Raw genomic sequence first — 24262 nt, forward strand, 5'->3', positions numbered from 1 at the left:
ATTAAAAATAATAATAAAAAAATAAAATAAAGTAAAAAGCTGTAACAGGGATATGATGTGAAAAAGAGGGAGAAACTGGACTCTACAATGATTATATTGCTACCCATTTGTAAAGATTTATTGAATATCCACAAAAGGATATTGGGAGGGGTTAAGGATCAAAATCTGAGATCTCTGGCTAGTAGCTTTCATAATTATCAAAACAATGGACATATGGAACATTTTGTTTATGGCTCAAAAATGTACTATGCAAGTAAAATCAGATGTATACAAAATTGGTCCTTAAGCAGCATTTTAAGGGTCTTCCACTTAAACACTCTTGTATTTAACACAGTGACAAACCCAAGTTACATTTCTTCACATTTAGTAATTTTTCAGGGTTGCTCTTCTGTATGAATTCTTTGATGTCTGATGAGGGATGAACTGCACTTAAAGCTTTTCCCACATTCGCTGCATCTATAGGGTTTCTCTCCAGTATGAGTTCTCTGGTGTTGAATAAGAGCTGATGAATGAATAAAGGCTTTCCCACATTCATTACATTTATATGGTTTTTTTCCAATATGAATTCTTTGATGTTTAGCAAAATTTGAACTCCGGCTGAAGGTTTTTCCACATTCATTACACTCATAGGGTTTTTCTCCAGTATGAATTCTTTGATGCTGAACAAGATGTGTGCTCTGACTAAAGGTTTTTCCACACTCACTACATTCATATGGCTTTTCTCCAGTATGAACTCGCTGATGTTTAGTAAGGGATGAACAATGGCTAAAAGCTTTCCCACATTCCTGACATTTATAGGGTTTCTCTCCAGTGTGAGTTCTTTGATGTTTGATGAGTGCTGAAGAATGAATGAAAGCTTTATCACATTCATTACATTCATAAGGCTTCACTCCAGTATGAATCAACTGATGCTGTACAAGATGTGTACTTCGATTAAATCCTTTCCCACATTCACTACACTCATAAGGTCTCTCTCCAATGTGAATTCTCTGATGTATTGCAAGGGATGAGCTTTCTGTAAAGGCTTTCTTGCATTCACTGCACTCAAAGAGAATTCTAGTATGAGTTCTCTGATGTTTAGTTAAATTAGCTCTGTGGCTAAAAGATTTCCCACATTCATTGCAGCTATAGGGTTTCTCTCCAGTATGGACTCTCTGGTGTCGAATAAGCACTGAATGGTAAGTGAAGAGTTCACCACAATCGTTACATTTGTGAGGTTTTTTCTCTTTATAAGTTCTCTGCTTTTTCCTTAAGTTTGATTTCTGTTTCAATCTTTTTTCAAGTGTATGAAAGGCATAGTATCCTTTTGGAACTCTGTCTTGAGTGAGAAGGACAGACTTCTGACTTAAGTTTTTCCAACATACATCATGCTCATGAGCTCTTTCTTCAGGGAGTGAATTCCTGTAGGTGAACATTTCTCTCAAGTGTCTCCCTTGATTTCCATGATGGTTCTCTAACAAATTTTCACATTCAACAGTTGTTTCCAAGTTGGTATCATAGGCACTAGTCCCTGTCAGTCTGTCTATTATTGCAACCTGGCATGATTCTTCTTTGGAAAAATCTTGTACTGAAGTTGAATCTTTGCTCTCAAGTCTACTCTCCAAGTCTAAAAAAAAAAATTGGAAAAGCAAATTTACTTCATTTTCTGTGCTCAACAAAAAGGAAGTTTTGTAATAGGTAAGAATTAACGAAGGCAAAAAGCATGCTTTAATAAATGTATTTGACTCATGAGATGATTTGCAAAGAGAGGAATATGGAGGGAGATGCAGACTGTATACAGAGAAAATGAATAGGCCATATCCAGAAGAGTCAATGAGGAAAAGACCAGAAATAAAGAAGGAGGTGTGCAGATGAAGCAATCTATCACTGTGTAAGCAGGAAATGAGCATCCTAAAATACTACTACTGTAATAAATACCCAAGCAGTTATCACTTTAGTGTTACAACTTCTAAATTTTCAGTCATCCAATCCTACTCACATGCAAATATGCATCCCACTTCCAGTTTACTATTCCCTACAATACTTTCATAACAGACCCCTGATCAAAAATCTCTTATGAGCTCCCAAAGATATAATGGCAACTATATGAAATTATATATGCACAAGACTATTCATTACCACATTAATTAAAGTAGAAAAACTGGTAACATACCAAATATCCTACTATAGAGAACTGATTAAATAAATGATGGTGTATACATACAATGGAGCACTATGCAACTTTAAAAAAATAAGATCTCTACATATTGCCAAAAAGTAATCTTCAGGATATATTAAATTAAAAAATCCCAGCAATTGAAAATTGGTGTGTATAGTCTGCTACTTTTGTGCAGAGAAAAAAGGTGGGATAACAAATATATAGACATATTTGGTTATATTTTCCAAAACCAAGGACAGATAAATAAAATACCAATAAAAATGTTTACCTATATGGACAGTAACAGAGGAGGGCAAGGATGGAAGCTAGACTTCTCTAAATATAGCTAATATAAAGATACTAGAATGTTTAGAACCAATATAAAACTATAAAGCTAAAACAACTAAGGAGAGTGGGTTAAAGGAATATCTAGATTGATAAAACAGAACAGCAAATTCAGAAATAAATTCTATGTATAGGAATCAAGAAAATATAAAGGCATTGTACAACTCAGAAAAGAGTGTGACCAGGACATTTTCAATCAAGTTTAAGAGAGAGAAGCTGAGATTCTAAAAAGGCGGTGGAGTGAATGGAAGCTACACAGACTATCTCCCAGGACCAACTGGAATTACAACTAGAATAAAGACAAACCATCAGGAAAAACAACAGAGAAACAGCTGGAGAGAACCCATATAACCAGGAACTGAAAGAGGACACCAAATCAAGCCTGGCAGAAACTGTGGAGGTAAAGAGGGTGGGCTAGGAGCCCAAGGACAACAGCTATTTTAGCTGAAAGCAGTTCCCTCGGGGTTAAAATCCCAAACTGGCTCCACAGCGCAGAGAGCTGGGACAGATCACTAAATTAGCTACAGCCACTTCACCTTGAGCTGTGGCAGAGGGAGTGCAGACTGGACTGGAACCATGTGGAGAGACTCAGGAGTTTTGAGAGCTGGGAGGGCACTAGGAGTTCTGTACTGAACTTCTGATCACTCCCTCATAGGACAGAAGCCATATTACTCAAAGAGCCCCTTCCCAGAGTGCCTGGGAGAAGCAACAGCCCCTCACTTAGAAATTTAACAACATCCAACCAGGCCACAGAAATGTAAACTGAGGCTGATGAACCACTAGAGACAGCCAACAAGCATCTGCCTACCCACTGAAAATCCACTTACCCTGAGCACCTGAGGGATTTTTTCCTTCAGCTGAGGACTGCAACCCAAGGCTCATCAAGTAACTGAGACTGATAGCTAGCAAGAGACCAAAAGCAAGAGAAAAACTGAACTTTGATTGGCATGAAAATCTACCCAGGATAGTAAGACTTACCAGCGGTATTAACACGGGTCCCCCAACAATCAACCAAACCCAGTAGAGGGAGCCACAATCAGAAGAATATCAGCATCCACAGAAAAAATTTCAGTCTCCAAAACCAAACGATATAGCCAAAATGGTAAAACAAAAAAACAAATCCCAAATGAAAGAAAAAGAGAATTCAACAGAAGATGAGATAAATGAAAGGCAGTTAAGCAAGTTATCGGAGGTAGAGTTCAGAGTAATGATAACGAGGAACCTCAATAGCATGAGTAAAGAGCTCAACAACATGAGTAAAAATATAGAAACACTGAAAATCAACCAACTAGAAATGTAAAAGCATCAAGCAGATATGAAGAATGACATGGAAAAAATAAAGACATTGGAAGGAATAACCAGTAGAGTAGAGAAAGCTGAGGATTGGATCAGTTAATTAGAAGAGAGAAAATCACCCAATCAGTGAATCAAAAAGAAAGAAACAATTAAAAAAGAGAAAGACAGCTTAAGAGAACTGTGGGACAACATAAAAAGTAACAACATCTACATCATAGGAGGTCCAGAAAATGAAAAAGAAAATAAGCAAGGGTTAGAGAATATATTTGAAGAAATAGTGACAGAAAACTTCCCTAATTTGGTGAAGAAAAAAGGCATATGAAGTTCAAGTACAGAGAACCCCAAGTCAGAAGAACCCAATCAGGGCCAAACCAAGACACATAATAATTAAAATGCCAAAAATTAAACACAAAGAGAGAATCCTAAAGGCAGCAAGAGTAAGCAACAGGTTACCTACAAAGGAATCCGCCATAACGCTATCAGCTGACTTCTCAAAAACAACAATACAGATCAGAAGGGAATGGCATGAAGTAATTAAGGTAATAAAAAACAAGGATCTAAATCCAAGACTACTCTATCAAGCAAGGCTATTATTATTAAAAATGAAGGTGAAATAAAGTGCTTCCCAGACAAAAAAAGGCAAAGGGAATACGTCAGCACCAAACCAGCACTGCGAGAATTGTTAAAAGGACTGTTGTAATAAGCAGAAGAACTAGGAAGAGAAACATAACCATAATGACCAAAAATGGCAATAAATAAATACATATGATAATAACCTTAAATGTAAATGGATGGAATGCTCCTATAAAAAGACAGAGTAGCTGATTGGATAAGAAAGCATGACTCATCTATATGTTGTTTACAAGAAACCCACCTCACAACAAAAGACTCACATACATTGAAAGTGAAGGGAGAAAAAAATCTTCCAAGAAAATGGAAAGGAAAAAAGGCCTGGAGTAGCCATAATCATATCTGATAAAATAAACTTCAAAATGTAGGCCATAACTAAAGACAAAGAAGATCATTACAAAATATTGAAAGGACCTAGCCAAGAGGAAGATTTAACCTTGGTAAACATATATGCACCCAATATAGGAACATCAAAATACATTTAAAAACTTCTGAAGAATTTCAGAGGAGAAATCAACAGCAATACAATCATAGCAGGGGACTTCAATGCCCTGCTGGCATCACTGGATAGATCCTCTAGACAAAAAATAACAAGGAAATAGAGACTCTAAATGATGCACTTGATCAAATGAATTTAATAGATATCTACAGAGAAGTACACCACAAAACTGCAGAAATCACATTCTTCTCAAGTGCACATGGGACATTCTCAAAGACAGACCACATGTAAGGACACAAACTAAGTCTCTAAAAAATCAAGAAGATTAAAATCATATAAAGCACCCACAGGACCTGTGGTGTGCTGAAGCACCAGAGAGGCCTGGGCAACCCACCAGAGACTGTGCGATCTAGTTACCCCTAGGACCTGCAGGGTGCTGAAACATCAGAGAGGCCTATGTGACCCAGCACGAACTGTGCCATCCAGTTACCCAAGGGACCTGCAGGGTGCTGAAGCATCAGAGAGGCCCTTGTGACTCAGCACAGACTTCACAATCTAGTTACCCGCAGGACTGTGGGGTGCTGAAGCACCAAACAAGCCTATGTGACCAAGTAGCCCATAACATAGGCATAGAGCCGGGTCCCCAAAAGGACAGTGCGATCCAGTTACCTGTGGGAACTGCAGGGTGCTGTGACACTGGGAAGGCCTGTGTGACCCAGCTGCGCACAAGATAGGCATAGAGGATATGAAAATGAAGGCAGAATGAATAGAAGCTACGTGACGATCTCCCAGGACCAAATGGGAAGTGCAACTAAAATAAGGACAAATCCTCAGAAAAAAGCAACAGAAAAGCAGCAGGACAGGACGATATAACCAGGGATACTGGTAGGATCTGTGGATAGGCGAGAGGGTGGTGGGCTGGGAGCCCACGGACAGCATAACTCATAGCTGTGAGCAGTGCCCTTGGGGAATAAAGACCAAGCCAGCTCCACAGGCCAGAGAGCCAGAAAAGAGTGCTAAAATAGCCAAAGCCACTCACCTGGTGGCTACGACACAGGGAGGGCAGACTGGGCTGGAACTCTGTGGGGACACCCAGGATCTGGAGGGCACTCAGAGTTTTTGCTGAGTTGCGGACACAAAAGACTGTGGCCAATGTGCTACTTACCAGAGCTGTAGGGAAAAACACCCCCCCCCCCATTCAGACTTTCCCAAGTGAGGCCAAGAAATGCAAACTGAGGCTCATTAACAACCAGCATCTATCCCGCCCTATGGAAATCCTCTTATGCAGAACACCAGGGCTACATTCCAAGGCACTGAGAAACTGAGACTACTAGCTACCAGGAAAAAGCTAAAAGATAACCGAACCTTTCCTGGGCTTGCAAATCTACCCAGGAAAGTAAGACTTGACGGTGCTGTTTAACGTGGGCCAACTCAGGCTCATCCAAACCCAGTAGAGGGAGCCACAAACAGGAGAACACCAACACCCACAGGGAAAATTAGGTAGGCTCCAAAACCCACTGAGATAGCCAAAATGGTGAAACAAAGAAACAAATCCCAATTGAAAGAACAAGAGAACTCTATCAAGAATGAGATCAATGAAATGCGCTAAGTAAATTATCAGAGGTAGAGTTCAGAGCCATGATCTTCAGGAAGCTCAACAGCATGAATAGGGAATCAGCACCATGAGTAAACATACAGAAACAACGAAAACCAACCAAGTGGAAATGAAGAATGACATAGCAGAAATTAAGAACACATTGGAAGGACTAACCAGCAGAGTAGAGGAAGGTGAGGACCGGATCAGTGAATTAGAAGATAGGGTAGAGAAAAAATCAACCAATAAGAAAACCAAAAGGAAAATTCAACTAAAAACCAGGAAGACAGCTTAAGAAAACTGTGGGACAAGTGGAAATGTATAAAATTCGCATCATAGGAATCCCCAAAGAGGATAAAAATAGGCAAGGGTTAGAGAATATATTCAAAGAAATAGTGACAGAAAACTTTCTGGTGAAGGAAAAAGGCATTCAAGTTAAAGAAGCACAGAGAGCCCCAAGTAAGAAGAACCCAAACAGGCCCACACCAAGACACATAGTAATTAAAATGCCAAAAATTAAAGACAAAGAGAGAACCCTAAAGGCAGCAAGAGATAAGCAACAGCTTACCAACAGAGGAAACCCCATAAGGCTCTCGGCTGACTTCTCAACAGAAACACTACAGGTCAGAAGGGAGTGGCATGAAGTAATCAAGATCATGAAAAACAAGGATCTGAATCCAAGACTACTCGATCCAGCAAGGCTATCATTCAAAATAGAAGGTCAAATAAAGAGCTTTCCAGACAAAAAAAGGCTAAGAAAATATATTCACACTAAACCAGCACTGCAAGATATGCTAAAAGGACTGCTGCAATTAGAATAGGAAGAAAAATAGAACCACACTAAACAAAAATGGCAATGAATAAGTACATATCAATAATCACCTTAAATGTGAATGGTTTGAATGCTCTGATAAAAAGACACAGAGTAGCTGACTGAATAAGAAAGCATGATTCACATGTATGTTGTATACAAGATACCAACCTCACAACAAAAGACTCACATAGGTTGAAACTGAAGGGATGAAAAAAATATCTTTCAAGCAAATGGAAAGCAAAAATAAGCTGGGGTAGCAATACTCATATGTGATAAAGTAGATTTCAAAATGAAGGCCATAAATAGAGACAAAGAAGGCCACTATATAATATTGAAAGAATCTATCCAACAGGAAGATATAACCTTGGTAAACATATATGCACCCCATTTAGGAGCACCAACATATATTAAAAATCTTTTGGAGGACTTCAAAACAGAAATCAACAGCAATACAATCATAGCAGGGGACTTCAATACCCCGCTGACATCACTGGATAGATCATCTAGACAAAAAATTAACAAGGAAACACAGACTCTAAATGAAGCACTAGACCAAATGGATTTAATGGATATCTACAGAGAATTACACCTCAAAGATACAGAATTCACATTCTTCTCTAGTGCACATGGGACATTCTCAAAGATAGACCACATATTAGGGCACAAACTAAGTCTCTACAAGTTCAAGAAGATGAAAATCATATCAAGCATCTACTCAGATCACAATGGCATACAACTAGAAATCAATTGCAATAAGAACATGCAAATACATTTGAAAACAAGGAGGCTAAATAGCATGTTATTGAACAATAGATAGGTTACCATGTAGATCAAGGAAGAAATTAAAAACTTCCTGGAAACCAATGAAAATGAACACACAACACAAAATCTATGGGATGCAGCGAAAGCAGTTCTGAGAGGGAAGTTCATAGTGTTACAGCCTACCTCAACAAACAAGAAAAATTTCTAATAGGCTATCTAACCTCACAATTTAAAGAACTAGAAAGGAAACAAAAAGAAAACCCCAGAGCAAGTAGAAGGAAGGAAATAGTAAAGATCAGAGTAGAAATAAATGACATGGAGACAAAACAAAACAAAACAAAACGACAATTTGAAGGATTAATTAAACAAAGAGCTGGTTCTTTGAAAAGATAAACAAGATTGATGGACCCTTAGCTAGACTCACCAAGAAAAAGAGAGAACCCAAATACACAAAGTCAGAAATGAAAGAGAAGTAACAACTGACACCACAGAAATACAAAGGATTGTTAACAAATATTATGAACTATTATACGGGAACAAATTTGACAATCTAAGCGAAATGGACAAATTTCTAGAAACACATAGTCTCCCAAAACTGAACCAGGAAGAGATAGAAAACTTGAACAGACCAATAACAACAAAACAAATTGAAGATGTAATCAAGACTCTCCCAGCAAACAAAAGCCCAGGCCCGGATGGCTTCACGGGGGAGTTTTACCAAACATTCAAAGAAGAACTAATACCCATTCTCCTCAAACTATTTCAAAAAATTCAAGAGAAAGACTTCCAAACTTGTTTTATGAGGCCAGCATAATTCTAATTCCAAAACCAGAAAAAGACACTACAAAGAAAGAAAACTGCAGGCCAATATCCCTGATGAACATAGATGCCAAAATCCTGAACAAAATACTAGCAAATCGCATACAATACCTCAAACAAATTATTCACCATGCCCAAGTGGGATTCATCCCAGGGATGCAAGGCTGGTACAATATTTGCAAATCAATAAATGTGATACACCACATAAACAAAGTGAAAGATGAAAACCGTATGATTATATCTATAGATGCTGAAAAAGTATTTGACAAAATCCAGTACCCATTTCTGATAAAAACGCTCAACAGTGTGGGAATACAAAGGTCATACCTCGACATAATAAAGGCCATATATAAAAAACCTACAGCCAACATCATACTCAACGGGTAAAAACTAAAAGCATTTCTCTTATGAACAGGAACAAGATAGGGATGCACACTTTCACCACTCTTATTTAACATAGTACTGGAAGTCTTAGCCACAGCAAATAGACATGAAGGAAAAATAAAAGGGATACAAATTGGAATGGAGGAAGTGAAACTGTCATTATTTATAGATGACAAGATATTGTACATAGAAAACCCTAAACATTTAATCAAAAATCTACTACAGCTCATAAATGAATTGGCAAAGTGGCAGGATACAAAATTAACATAAAAGAAATCAACAGCATTCTTATACACTAATAATGAACTCACAGAAAGAGAAACTAAGAAAACATTCCCATTTACCATTGCAGCAAAAAAATTAAGATACCTAGGAATAAAATTAACCAAAGTAGTAAAAGACCTGTTCACAGAAAACTACAGGACATTGAAAAGAAATAAAGGAAGATATAAAAAAGTGAAAGCATATACCTTGTTCATAGATTGGAATAATTAATATCATTAAAATGTCCATACTACCCAAAGCAATCTATAGATTTAATGCAATCCCCATTAAAATACCAACGACATATTTCACAGAACTAAAACAAATACTCCAAAAGTCTATATGGAACCAAAAAAGACCCTGAATAGCCACAGCAATGCTGAAAAAGAAAAAGAACAAAGTAGGAAGGATCACAATACCAGATATCAGGTTATAGTACAACGCTACTGTAATCAAAACAGCCTGGTCCTGGCACAAGAACAGGCATATAGATCAGTAGAACAGAACAAAGAACCTAGAAACTGACCTAAGACATAATGCTCAATTAACATTTGACAAAGATGGGAAGAGCATGCAACAGAGTAAAAACAGCTTCTTTAATAAATGGTGTTGGGAAAATTGTACAGCTATATGCCAAGAAATAAAATTAGACCACCAACTTAAATAATACACAAGTATAATCTCAAAATGGATAAAAGACTTAAATGCAACTCGTGAATCCACAAAAATCATAGGAGAATATGTAGGCAACAAAATTTCAGACATCACATGCAGCAAAATTTTCGCTGATACAACACCTAAGGCAAGAGAAACAAAGGAAAACATTAATACATGGGACTGCATCAAACTAAAAACTTCTGCACAGCAAAAAAAAAAAACGTGCATCAAAATGGAAAGGGAACCCATTATATGGAAGAGTATCACCTCACACCTGCCAGAATGGCTGCCATCAACAAATCATCAAACAACAAGAGCTGGCGAGGGTGTGGAGAAGAGGGGACTCTGGTACACTGCTGATGGGAATGCAGACTGGTGCATCCACTGTGAAAAACAGTATGTTTCCTCAAACAATTAAAAATGGGACTGCCATTTGACCCAGTGATCCCACTTCTAGGAATATATCCTAAGAAGCCTGAAACAATCAACAGAAGGAATATATGTACCCCTATGTTCATAGCAGCACTATTTACAATTGCTAAGATATGGTAATAGCCCAAGTATCCAATAGATGAGTGAATAAAAAATCAGTAGTACATATACACCATGCAGCTGTAAGAAAGAAAGATATCTTGCCCTGGCCGGTTTGGCTCAGCGGTTGGAGTGTCCGCCTGAGAACCAGAGAGTCTCGGGTTCAGTTCCCGTTAGGTGCATGTACCAAAAAAAAAAAAAAAAAAAAAGATATCTTATCCTTTGAGACAACATGGAGGGACCTAGAGAGTAGTATGCTAAGTGAAATAAGCCAGTCAGAGAAAGACAAATACTACATAATTTCACTTATTTGTGGAATATAATAAACATAACAAGCTGATGAACAAAATGGACCCAGAGACATAGAAAGGAGTATGGTTCAGATTGACTAACCTCAGAGGAGGGGAGGAGGCATGTGATAAACCAAAGAACTTATATGCATATATGCACAACCAATAGATATAAACAACAATGTTGTGGGTTTGGGGGTGTGATAGGGAGGAGGGTGTCTGGTGGGGGAAAGGAGAACCATCTGTAAGATAAATAAGTTAATTAAAAATATATATATATAGCCCTGGCTGTTTTGGCTCAGTAGTTAAGAGCTTCGGCCCACGGACCAGAGAGTCTTAGGTTCAATTATGTACCTTGGTTGCAATTCGTCCCCAACCCCAGTTGGGGTCATGTGGGTGACAACCAATTGATTGATGTCTCTCTCTCTCACATCGTTGTTTCTCTCTACCTCAACCTCCCTCTCTCCCTCCTGCTCTATCTGAAGATAAATGCAAAAACGTCCTCGGGTGAGGATTAAAAAAAAAAACTAGAGCAAAAACTTGAAAAATATCTGTACTACAACAAAGAATAAATACCTTATATATGAAGAGTTCTTATAGATCACTAAGAAAATGGCAGTATCTCCCACAAAGAAAAGGAGAATGGTGAACAGGCAAATCACAAAGTAGAATAGACCTACAACAGGAGACAGACATGTCCATATCACAAGGGAATATCTGAAAACTCGACAGTCAATAAAAGAATATTAAGGAAAGACTTTCTTTATGATATATATATATATGTGTGTGTGTGTGTGTGTGTATACATATACACTATAAAGTACAGTAATTAAAACAGTGTTATTGGAACACAGATAGACAAGTAAATCAGAGAGCCTAGAAACAGACACATGTACATATGGGACCTGGGTTTACCACAAAGTTAGCATTACAAATCAGCGACAAAAAATAAGATTTTGCAATGAATGATGCTGAACTATTGGCTTTAAGCATAAAAAAAGATAAAATTCGCCCCCTATTTTACACCATGTAAAAAAAAAAACCTATAAAACAAAACGATCATTTTGGAATAGAGTATAGATTATCTTTGACACTGGAGTAAGATAATTCACAGAAAGAACAAAGTACAAAAAAATGATAAATTTGGTAACATTAAAAATTTAATGTTCTGCCCTGGCCAGTTTGGCTCAGCGGTTAGAGCGTCGGCCTGTGGTCTGGAGATACCCGGGTTCAGTTCCCGCTAAGGGCACGTACTTCGGTTGCAGTTTGTCCCCGGCCCTGGTTGGTCGTGCAGGTGGCAGCCACTCGATGTGTCCCTTCACATCAATGTTTCTCTCTCTCTCTCTCCCTTCCTCTCTCTCCCTCCCACTCTATCTGTACAAAAAATGGAAAAATATCCTCGGGTGAGGATAAAAAAAAAAAAAATTTAATGTTTTGTATGCATAAGACACGATAAAATAAAACAAGCCACAGACTAAAGAACTATTTTTTTTCTCACTGATTTATAATGGTACTTCTGCCATATATTAGTACATAAAATATTTAAAGAAACCTAAGAAAATCAAAAAGATGTGAATGGCCCAATTTTAAAAAAATGGGCAAAGGATATCAACAGGTAATTTACAAAAGAAAACTAAATAGCTAATACCTATATAAAATACTCAAACTCACTCATTACCAGAGAAATGTATGTTTAAAAATATAAAATATCATTTTATACTCATTAAATTGACAGAAATTAGTAAATCTAATGGTATCAACTGTTGACCAGGATAGTGGTGAGATCCTGGCAATTCCTAATAAAGCTAAACGTGATAAATTAAGACCTAGTAATTCTTATTCTGCTTATTTACCCTAAACCAACTCTCAAGATAAACATAAGGAGCCCAGCCAGTGTGGCTAAATGGATTGAGCATTGTCCCATAGACTGAGAGGTCCCAGTTTGATTCCCAGTCAGGGTACATGCCCTGGTTGTGGGGCTTGATCCCCAGTGGGGGAGTTGAAGGGGGTGTGCAGAAGGCAGCTGATCAGTGTTTCTCTCTTACATTGATATTTCTATCTGTTTCTCCCTTCCTCTCTCTCTAAAAACTCAATAAAAACATATAAAAAATTATTTAAAAAAAGGTGAACATAGTCTATAAAAGGATGATCACTACAATTCTCATTAACACCAAAGAAATAAAAATAAACTAGTCAGTTTATTCACACAATAGACTTACTCCATAGTAGTTAAGTGAATAAACACAATTCATATGTTTTAACATAGATTAACATCAAAATACAATGTGAAGTTTAAAAAAATGAATTATGAAAGTATAACATAATACTATATACATTTTTATACATATGTATATGTATATATACATATATATATACATATACACACACAAACATTAGACTGTTTCACATCAATTGCAGAAATTGGTTATTTCTAGGGAAAAAAGAATAAAAGGACTTTAATCAAACCTGTAATATTTTTTATTTCTTATAAAGTAAAAGATACCACACACTTATAATGGCTCAAATTAAGAAGACAGACAATATTAAGTATTGATAAGGATGCAGAGCAACTAGAATTCACATACTCTGCTGGTGGGAATGTAACTGGTTCAATTAGTTGGAAAATCTTATTTTTTAAATCCTTACCTGAGGATATTTTCCTATTAATTTTTTGATAGAGTAGAAGGGAGGGAAGGAGAGAGAGAGAGAGAAAAACATTGATATCAGAGAGAAACATTGATCAGTTGCCTCCTGCACAACCCTGACTGGCAACTCAGGTATGTGCTCTTGACCAGGAATTGAACCCATGACCCTCTGGTCCACGGGCCAATGCTCTAATTGCTGAAAATCAGCCAAAGTCTGAGGATATGCTTTTCATTGACTCTAGAGAGAGAGAAAGGGAAAGGGAGAGAAACTTTGATGTGACAGAGAAACACTGTACTCACCCTTCTGTACTCACCCCAACTGGGAATTCACCCGCAATCTGGGTATGTGCCTTGGCTAGAAATTGAACCCGAGACTCTAGGCTGCTCAGGACAATGCTCTAACAAACTGAGCCACACCAGCCAGTCACTTTAGAAACCTTTTGACAATATCTACCAAAAGTGAACGTTGACCTACCCTCAGACCCACCAATTCAACTTAATGTATATATCTAACAGAAACACATATGTGTTCATCAAAAGACAGAATGTACAGAGCAACACTACACATATAGCTAAAAATGGAACTACCCAAATGCCCATCTCAGGAGAACGGATAAACTGGTATCATGACACAATGAATATGAGACAGTGAGAATGAACGAACTACAACTAAATGTTACAATGTGAATGTATCTCATAGTAATCAGTGAAGGAAGCCAGGCACAACAGTACATACAGTATGATTCTGTTTATATAAAGTTCAAGAATAGCCAAAACTAATCTGTGGTACTAGAAATTAGGATCAAATGACTCTAGGAAGGAGGGAGGTGACTTAAAGAGGGCACAAAGGTGCTTCTAGGGGTGCTGGTCAGGTTGTTTCTTGATTTGGGAGCTAGTTACATAAATGTGTTCAATTTGTAAAAATGCATAGACCTGTATAGTTATATTTTTATTTATTTTATATTGAATAAAGGAAGAAAAAGAGGCAAATAAAGTAAAATATTAGCATGTTAGAAAAATATTAATTTTTCTTGATTTATATATATATATTTAAATTGCTATATAATTTAAAATATTTTAAAAATAAAAGCACGTAGGCACTCCTAATAGTCTTTCTTAAGCACTTAAAAATGCCAATTCTTCACTGCCCTAAGGGGCTATTATTTCTGAAGACTCCCTTCTATCTGACTCACCTGAATAGCTGCTTTTGGGGACTTTTGCCTGTAACATCAATGGTTCCTTTCCATTCTCCAAATTGTAGTTCTCAGGCTTGGAAACCGGAAGCCCTGCTCATTAAAAATTAGAAAGAAAGAAAGATATGGACTTAGCTATTTGTGATGGGCACAAACATCTATCCTGAAGCAGTGTGCCTACCCCCTGATCTACAAAGAGGACAGGAATTACAGGAAGATCTGAGTGAAAGAAGATGGACCCCTACATAAAACTTAAAATATTTGCAGCAGGAGTCTGGGGCTGGTAAGTTTATATGCACTTGAAAACACACACATTTTTGTTTTGTTTTGTTTTGATCCTCACCCAAGGATGAGGATCATTTTTTGATATTTTGTTCAGATAGAGTGGGAGGGAGAGAGAGAGAGAGAAACAACGACGTGAAAGGGACACATCAAGTGGGTGCCACCCGCACAACCCAACCAGGGCCGGGGACAAACTGCAACCGAGGTATGTGCCCTTAGCGGGACCCGAACCCGGGTCTCTCCAGACCGCAGGCCAATGCTCTAACAGCTGAGCCAAACCGGCCAGGGCTCCACACACATTTTTGCCTGTCATAAAAAAAGAGAACTTCTTTCTTCACTGAGGAAGTTCCGGAAAGACACTATAGATCAGCGGTTCTCAACCTGTGGGTCGCGACCCCTTTGGGGGTCGAATGACCCTTTCACAGGGGTCGCCTAAGACATAACAGTAGCAATATTACAGTTATGAATTAGCAACAAAAATAATTTTATGGTTGGGGGTCACCACAACATGAGGAACTGTATTAAAGGGCCACGGCATTAGGAAGGTTGAGAACCACTGCTATAGATCAATCCTTCACTTGGGGGAGAAGTTGAAGCAAATGGAACCTCAGTGGTAGCATCACAACGTTGTTACTGTGGAAACTAAATTTTTGTCTTCTGTTTTCCTTTCTTCCTTATTTAGTTACTAGAACCCATTTTCTTAGGAAATTTATTACATGAGGTTTGGGAGGGGCTAACATAGTTCTTCCCACACCCATACAAACACATTTGCATGTGTACATGCATCCACACAGGCGGGCACAGGATCCCTGCTGCCCAGAGTACCCTATCTCAGTGGCTCTAGTAGTTGTTTCAATGATCAGCATGTGACCCTATTTGCTCACACTCCCAGGATAGAAGCACTACCTTTTATTCCTTAGCTCTCTAACTGGAAGAATAATATAATCCTAGAGCTGCCAATGGCCTTCTTTGCCACATGGAGAGATCCTAAGAATAAAACCAATAGAGAGCAAAGCCAAGCCATGTGATTAAAAAACAAAAAACAAATTCCTGATAATATATTTGATTCCCTTAATCAAGATTTTCCTTCCAGGGAACGGAATCTAACACCTCAACTCTCCCTAGACCCACTACTCTTAGTTAACAGAAGTCTTCATCTTCAGGGGATGGGGTGCAATACTGTTACCCGAGGGCACTGATGGAAACTCAATGCAGATGGGAGAAGGGAATGGAAAATAAAAGAAATTTTTACCATGGAAGAAGGGTAGGGAGATATATATTGGGCCCAGCATTATGAATGAAGGAAGACAGAAATATTTATAAAGTCCACACCTTCTAATCCAGGTTCACAGTGCCCAGTAAAGAGTGAGCTTAATCAGATCAAAAACACCCCATCTTTTCCCATCTCCCACCAGCAGGCTAATAGATTAACTCTTGCAAGTTATACAAGTAAATAACCTAAATTAATTTCATAATACCATATTTTGAAGGCAAAGATAAGCAATAACACTTGGGCTACAGTACTTGACAGAAGCAAGCGTGATGTAGTATCCATATTCACCTTGATGGTATTTCCAAATCATGGTGTGGGGCAGTAAAGTACTAGTAAAAAGCAAAAGTCTTACTGCTGCTGATAGAGTCTTTACTGCAATTTAGTTCTATCAAATTACTGTTATTTAAGAAACACGACCAATAGAGAAAGAAACTATAGAGAATGAGCAACAAAATCTATGGACAAACACCATTCAATCTTTTTGAGTCCTGAGCTGTATATATGAAAACACAAACATAAGTTACCCAGTAGACCACAACAGATGGGGGATAAAATGCTGAAGAGAGATTTTAGAAACTACAGATTTCTAGAAAGTGAGGTTGTACTTTATCCCACATCAATATGGACAAGCTGTTAGTGTGGACTTTTAGTTGAAAATCTATAAGGCCACAAACTACAAAAAGAAATACCTTAAAAGCAATTTCCCCTCCCTAGGGGTAAGCCCTGCACCTTAGAAATAAAGGGAAAACTAAAACAGAACCATCTGAAAAACAATCAGGCAGAATCAAGGTGATCACTTGTTACTCAATTCCAGAAGACAGTCAGGAAATGATTATCTACCTCTTTAAAAAAATAGATAAACTTATTTAACTTACAATAAATGTTTTTTTAGTCATTTTAAAAAAAGTTTTTCCCCCATTGAAGCTAGTGTGAACTTGAATCCAAAGAATAGAAAACAAGCGTAGTTCACCAAGAACCTAGAACAGAAAGAGATTTTTTCTGGGTCCAAAGGGATTCATTTGTTAAGCTATTTAACTTTCAATAAAGTAATGATGTCCCACAAGCAGGCTGCAGAGTCACAATGAGAAGCCATCCTTACAAAGTGAGACCAGGTTCCTATAGTTCTCCAGCATCACATCCCTTTGCGAAGGATCCAGCTTCCCCCATTCCTCTGGGGTAAAGTCCATGGCCACATCCTTGAATGTCACAGATGCCTAGGACATAAAACATACTTTCGTTCACCATCTTTCACTTGAGAGCATCCCTTTTACCCCCCCCCCCCCCATTGTTGGTGGCCCTGGAGCAGAGGGACTGAATACATTCAAAAGGGAAAATGACAGTGATAAAAGACAAGTGTTCTAGTAGTAGTCAGTATCACTTATGTGCCAGGCATGCTGTGTTAGGTTCAATATGAAAACCAAAAGAAATACAACTATGGTTTCTCCATTGAGAGACTAGCAGTTTTCTGGGGAATAAAGAATTTAAACAATGAGTCAATAATGTAGTTTGGCAAAGTAAACAAAATATAGGCAGAAGATTAAAAAAAAAAAAAGGCATATCTGAATAACTCTCCTTGTGAGTCTTCAATAAAAACTTGAATCAATCTAGCCAATGAGAAGCTAGGTTTTATGAATGGAGAAGTCACGGAGTGAAAAGACTGTCAGTGAGCACCAAATCCAAAATAAGCAAGGAATTAATTCAAGGCAAAAAGCATTACCTGAAAAATGATGGCAACAAATTGATTAAGGGTATAGATATAACTCATATATATTTATATGCAAATATCATAGAATTAAGTTTCTATAAGACAAAAAATACAAAACTGTAAGGAGGTCAACATATAAGTATTACATGCCTTTACAGTGATACCTCGGTTCTCGAACATAATTCGTTCCAGGAGGACGGTTGAGAACCGAATTGTTCGAGAACCGAAGCAATGAAACCAATAGGAAAGTGTGACTCCACAAAGCGTGACTCTCTCTCTGCACTCACACTGATGACGCGAGCAAGGCGCGCTGGGCCGAATGAACGCCATTCGGCTCAACTCAGCTCATCTTGGAAGTTCGAGTTCCAAATATTTGTTTGGATTCCGAGACAAAAGTTTCTCGAATCTCCATTTGGTCGAAAACCGAGGTGTTCGAGAACCGAGGTATCACTGGTATATTTATTTACTTACTTTGTAAAAGAATATGAGGTAGTTTATTTTTATTTTTTATTGATTTTACAGAGGGAGGAAGGGAGAGAGATTGAGAGAGAAAAACATTGATATACGAGAGATACATCAATCGGCTGCCTTCAGGACGTGCCCCCCCTGGGGATCAAACCAACAACCTAGGTATGTACCCTGACTAGGAATCAAACCCGGGACATTCCAGTGCATGGGATGACACTCCAACCAACTCAGCCATACCAGCCAGGGCATTACATGCCTTTTAAAATAAAACCACTGAGCATGGGAATAATAATCCAAGGTTGTTGAAATAAGTATATATCAAATGCTATAACTGGATAGAAAACACCTTCTATTTAAACATTCATGAAGCATTTGCAAAAGTAACAAAATAAATTTAAATTAATTCCAAAACATAAATAGAACAGATCATTGAAAAAACATCAAAGTTTCAAAACAGCCCTGGCCCATTTGGCTCAGCAGTTAGAGCGTCGGCCTGCGGTCCAGAGATTCAGGTTCAGTTCCCATTAAGGGCGAGTACCTCGGTTGCAGTTTGTCCCCGGCCCTGGTTGGGTCGTGCGGGTGGCAGCCACTCGATGTGTCCCTTTCACGTCGAAGTTTCTCTCTCTCTCCCCCTCCCACTCTATCTGAACAAAAAAATGGAAAAAAAAAAAAGTTTCAAAATAATAAAATAAAATGCAAAACCAAAGCCAAATCAGTAAAACTGTACTCAGAGGTAATTTCATAGCTTTAGACACTTTCATTTCATTAAAAGATAATGTAAATAAGTGAACAAAACATATAGGTTAATTTAAGGAAAGAACAACAAACTAAGAAACATAGAAAGATTTATAGGATAAAAGCAGAAATTAAGGAGGGGGGACAAGAAAAACAGGATAGCTTGGAAATCTAAGTAAGGTCAGTAGGTTACAGTACTATATCAATGCTAATTTCCTGATTTTGGAAAATAGGAATAAAGCGAGGTAAAATGTTAACTTTCAGGGAATATGAATGGAGATTATGTAAAAAATGTTCCTACCATTTGCAACATTTGTTTACGTCTTAAGTTATTTCAAGAGTTTTCAAAAATGAAAATAATCTGAGACATAAAAAAAATACAAGAATCATCCTTGGAAAATAAAATAAAACGTAAATCACTAAGAAGTCACTAAGTAGACAAGATATTTTGAGGATACATGACCATGATTTTATAATCTGCATATCCACAGCTAAACTGACACTCAATGCAAATTAAATTCCAGACCATTAGAAGAAAATAAATCAGGATAGAAATGTAAACCACTGTACAAAAGGCAGAAAAAAAAATACAAAAGAAACAAAGAAAGCATAGTAAATAGAATTATAAAAATCACATTGCAAAAAAAAAATGTAAACACACAAATAATCATATTAGTGTGAATGAGTTAATTTCTTTAAAAAAATTTTTTTTTTTTTAAAAGCCAAATCCTCTATACACAAAGACACTCCTAAAAAGACTCCAAAGTTGGGGACTTGGGATTGGAGAAATCGAAGGAAATATCACATCTCACTATAGTAGTGCAAGTTCAACAAAGGCATATGGAAAATATACATCAAACTGTTATCCTCAGTAGGGAGAAGTAGCGGACTGAATTTGGGAAGGGAAGTAATATTGCTTTTATACTTATATATGTCTGTGCTGTTCACCTAGTTACAATAACCAAGAATTAAAACGTTAATATTTTTAAAAAATATAACACGACAAAAAATACTCCAGGAAAATTCTAATTAGATAGTTGTAATATTAGCATCAAACCAAATCTAATACAATGCAAAACGGACAAAGATTTTTTAAATTTCCACAAAAGGTTGAATCTACCCCCAGGCTGTAACAGTCTAGAATCTAATATCAAAGTGTTTCTCTGGCACCTGTAGACAGATGTTCCTCTGGCTGCTATGCCTGGCAGTATTCATTCCATCTCTGATTCATGGGTGGTATGTGTATTTCCATGTGTCTGCAGGTATATTCCATAGGTCTGCCCAATTTGAGAAATTATACTTAGATCTGGACAATAACTGGTCCGAGGGTTAGCCTAATACCCATTAAAGAGTTAATCCCTGACCCTGGCTGGTTTGGCTCAGCAGTTAGAGCATTGGCCTGCGGACCAGAGAGACCCAGGTTTGGTTCCTGCTAAGGGCATGCATGTACCTTGGCTGCAGTTTGTCCCGGGCCGCATTGGGGTCATGTGGGTGGCAACCATTCCATGTGTCTCTCTCCAGTCAATGTTTCTCTCTCTCTCTCTCTCTCTCTTCATCCCTCTCTCCCTCCCACTCTACCTGAAGATAAGTGCAAAAATGTCCTTGAGAGAGGATTTTAAAAAAAACTGTTAATCCCTGGATTTCTGCTGGAATGACTAGGCAGGAAGCTGCCTTTTATCTCTGATCTTCAATATGTAAGCCTAGATTTGATAGGGACCAGCATTTGGAGAAAAATCTGCTTGAGAGGAAAACCCATAGAGAGAATAGAAAAGATTAGTGAAATGAAGGAAATAAGTTCTAATGTTACTATTTGAGCTCTAAGTCTAGTCAGACCTGGATTTTTCAAGTATGTTAATCAATAAATACCTTTTTGCTTACATCAGTTTGAGTTGAGCTTTTATCAGCTGCAACTTAAACCTTCTTGACTAATAAACTCTTCAATACTAATGTAGAGCAGCTGAGAAACCAATGAAGACAGGCAAGTATATAAGGATCCTGAGAAGTCACTTTGACAAACAGTACCAACGTGCAACATGGACTTTTTACAATTGTAGAGAATAAAAAGTCCAATTCAGGAAGCTTGGGTTTGTGGCATGCCACACACATCATGGAGAGCTCTTTTCTCTTACTCAACTTTTTTTGTTAATCTTCACCCAAATATATTTTTCCATTAATTTTAGAGAGAGTGGAGGCGGGGAGGGAGAGAAAAAACTTCAATGCGAGAGAGATACATCAATTGGTTGGCTCCTGACTAGGGCCGGGGATCAAACATGAAACTCAGGTATATGCCCTTGACTGGAATCAAACCAGAGAGAGACCCTTCCGTCCAAGGGTTGACACTCTAACTGTTGAGTGATACCTGCCAGGGCTTATCCAACTTACTTTAATAAAAATTTCAAACATACAGAAAGTTGAAAGACTAACACACTAATCACCCATATAGTACAACCACCACTTAAGTTCCAACAATTCTTAATATTTGCACTTGTAGGCCAGATTGAAAAGTAAGTTGCTTCACTTCTAAACTTGCAAATGCATCATCTTGCAGGGCTGGATTTTAACTCTTAAATGAAGCGTTCCATAGGCTTTCCTTTCCAAGCACTCCTTTGATCTTTTGAGTACTTACTGTTTTCCTAATTCCCTTCAGCACTTAAGGTGCTTTCTTAAATTCTTACTCAACAATCATGTGTATGTTGTTTCCCCTACGGAAACACACATTTTAAGATATGCCCATGTTTTCTTTGAAAATCCTTTCCAAAGTTACCAAGCTTGGAAATTAACATAATAGGCTAAAGAAGGGTAATGCTCCTCACACACCAGTTGAATGATAATAAATACCAGATGGAGGAGACACCATGGGTCAGTAGAAAACATTTTCTACTGAGCCTATTGGCCACCTGAGTAGTCGTACAATTAGAACTTAGCTCTCCAGATGGGCTCCAGTGGACAAAAAAACTCCACATCAAAAAGAAGGGTGTGCATCTGCACTGAGAAATAAGTGGAATGTCAGTAATCAGCAGAGACTCTCACCTGGGATCTGGCTGTGAGGCGCAGGGCTGCCACTTCTCCCTTTTCTGTGCTCTTCTCTTGGGAATACAAAAAATCCTGGGAAGACATAGCTAAGGGCAAGACAGTGGTCACTACGGGATCTAAATACATCTTGTGACTCAGATCTACAAGATTAAAAACCTCTCCACCATACTAATGATGCTCCCTACAAACTGCCCCTGAGGCAGCCCACACAACTCAGGAGCCCAGGGTCATGGAGAATGTCCAGGAATGTTGTTACTTGGGAGCTTAAATTCATTGTTGCTATAATAGTAACACCTACTGGTAGGTGGAACTCCCTAATCTAGAAATTAGGATAATCCGTTTATTTCTAAGATTAATGCAGATTACAATAATATAAGAAAAGTAGGCTCAGCTCTCAAAAATATCACCCTGCATGCTTATTTAAAGCTGGATCCCACCTCTAAATAATTATTAGTCAAGTCTGAGGTGCAATCTTGCAATCTGATAAGCACCCACGGGTACTTCTGACCAGATCACAACCAAACTTCAAGAAAGACTGGGCTAGTCACTTACCTACCTCTATGCCTGTTTTATACCACACAGAACAAAAATATTTCCACTACTGAAACCATAAGCTTATTGTGCAATGAAATTACAGATGTGCGAAATACTTTTTGCCCGCCATAAAGCTTAATTCAGACTCACTGAGTTTGGTCAAAAGCATGTGGGAGAAAAAGAAACGGAGGCTGTGCTCAGGCCTGAGAGCTAACATCGGGCTGGCATGGTGGGTGGCTCTGAAGGATCCACTGTGCACCAGCCAGACTGGAAGGGGTGCGTGCTCCCACACCCGGCCCTCGCTTCCCACCCCCGGAGCCCAGCCACGGCCCAGACAAAGGGGATGGCAGGCTGTCTGCCAAGGGCCACGCCCCCCACCCCACCCCCGCGACTTCTCTTTAGGACGAAGAACTGCACCTTCCACAGCACAAGACACTTCAGTATCTCTCACCTCTCTTCTCAGCCATTTCGGCCAAATTTCTCTCCATTATCACCAATTCTCCGGTTCTGAAGATTCTGCGCTCTCCCCTCCCTGCCCCTCAATTTGGACCTCTGTGCAGGGGACAGCGAGAAGCCCCGTGCTCCTTCCTGCCTTCCCTCTGGGGCTCCGCGGCCAGGCTTCACTCAGGTGGGTCCGTTCTTCCTCAGCCCTAGGACGCCGGCACCTGGAAGCCCGGGGACAGGGTCCCTGAGATGGATCCGCGGATGCCTGTTCCTGCCGCTGGGAGCGGGACCTGCGGACCCAGCAGCTGGGGGAGCCGGTGCGGGGCTGCCGCCCAGGTACCGGCGCCGGGTTGAGGGCTCTCTCCAGAGCCCCGCGCTACCCCGCGCCCCGCCCGCCGCCCCGCTCTCGCACCCGCGTCCCCGGGTGGCGGCAGCCGCGGGAGCGATTCCGCCCAAGCGTGAAGGGATGGGGCTCATGTCTGCCCTCCGGGCCCCGTCCACGCGCACTCCGGCCGGACTCGCCACACACGGATGCCCCCAGGTCCACTACTGAAGCCAAGCGGAGAAAAGCGGCCTCGCAGTCGTCAACTCACCTCCCATCCGGCTTAACAAAGACTGCGAACTTCTTGGGCCAGCTCGGAGCCGCGCATGCGTAAGAAGGAGGGGGCAAGGCTGGGAGCCTCACCGGGCCTCAGAACTACGATTCCCAGAAGCCTCTAGGCGTTGCCTAACTCCATTGCCCAGCAGGTGGGCGCACCCTCGTGCTATCTGAGGATGCGAAGGAGAAGCTGGCTCCTTCCTTCTCGCGAGAGTTGGGCCTGCATCACCGGTGCCAGGGTCACAGCGCCAGAGAGTGTTGACGTCAGGGACTGTGAGCGGGGGTCAGTGAGGGCAGCCTGCTTGTGGGCACGTAGGACCACAGCCCACTGCTTAGGCCTGCTGAAGAGTTCGACCCAAATTAATCTAATGTAAGATGTATGGGAGGAGG

At 39.3% G+C, this 24262-nt stretch overlaps 1 protein-coding gene across 1 annotated transcript; it reads right to left on the reverse strand.

Moving 5' to 3' along the window:
• Window positions 1-23: 23 nt before the first annotated feature.
• ZNF286A (zinc finger protein 286A) lies at window positions 24-23903 on the reverse strand. The gene is made up of 6 exons (XM_036268865.1): window positions 23868-23903; window positions 23282-23495; window positions 22294-22382; window positions 17455-17569; window positions 14801-14893; window positions 24-1606 (listed from the first exon to the last, which is right to left on the reverse strand). The coding sequence occupies exons 2-6, from the start codon at window positions 23316-23318 to the stop codon at window positions 375-377; spliced, it is 1566 nt and encodes a 521-aa protein (XP_036124758.1). The 5' UTR covers window positions 23319-23495; window positions 23868-23903; the 3' UTR covers window positions 24-374.
• Window positions 23904-24262: the final 359 nt, after the last annotated feature.

The sequence above is a fragment of the Molossus molossus genome, unplaced genomic scaffold (genome assembly GCF_014108415.1).
Source record: "Molossus molossus isolate mMolMol1 unplaced genomic scaffold, mMolMol1.p scaffold_m16_p_19, whole genome shotgun sequence".
Lineage (NCBI taxonomy): Eukaryota > Metazoa > Chordata > Mammalia > Chiroptera > Molossidae > Molossus > Molossus molossus.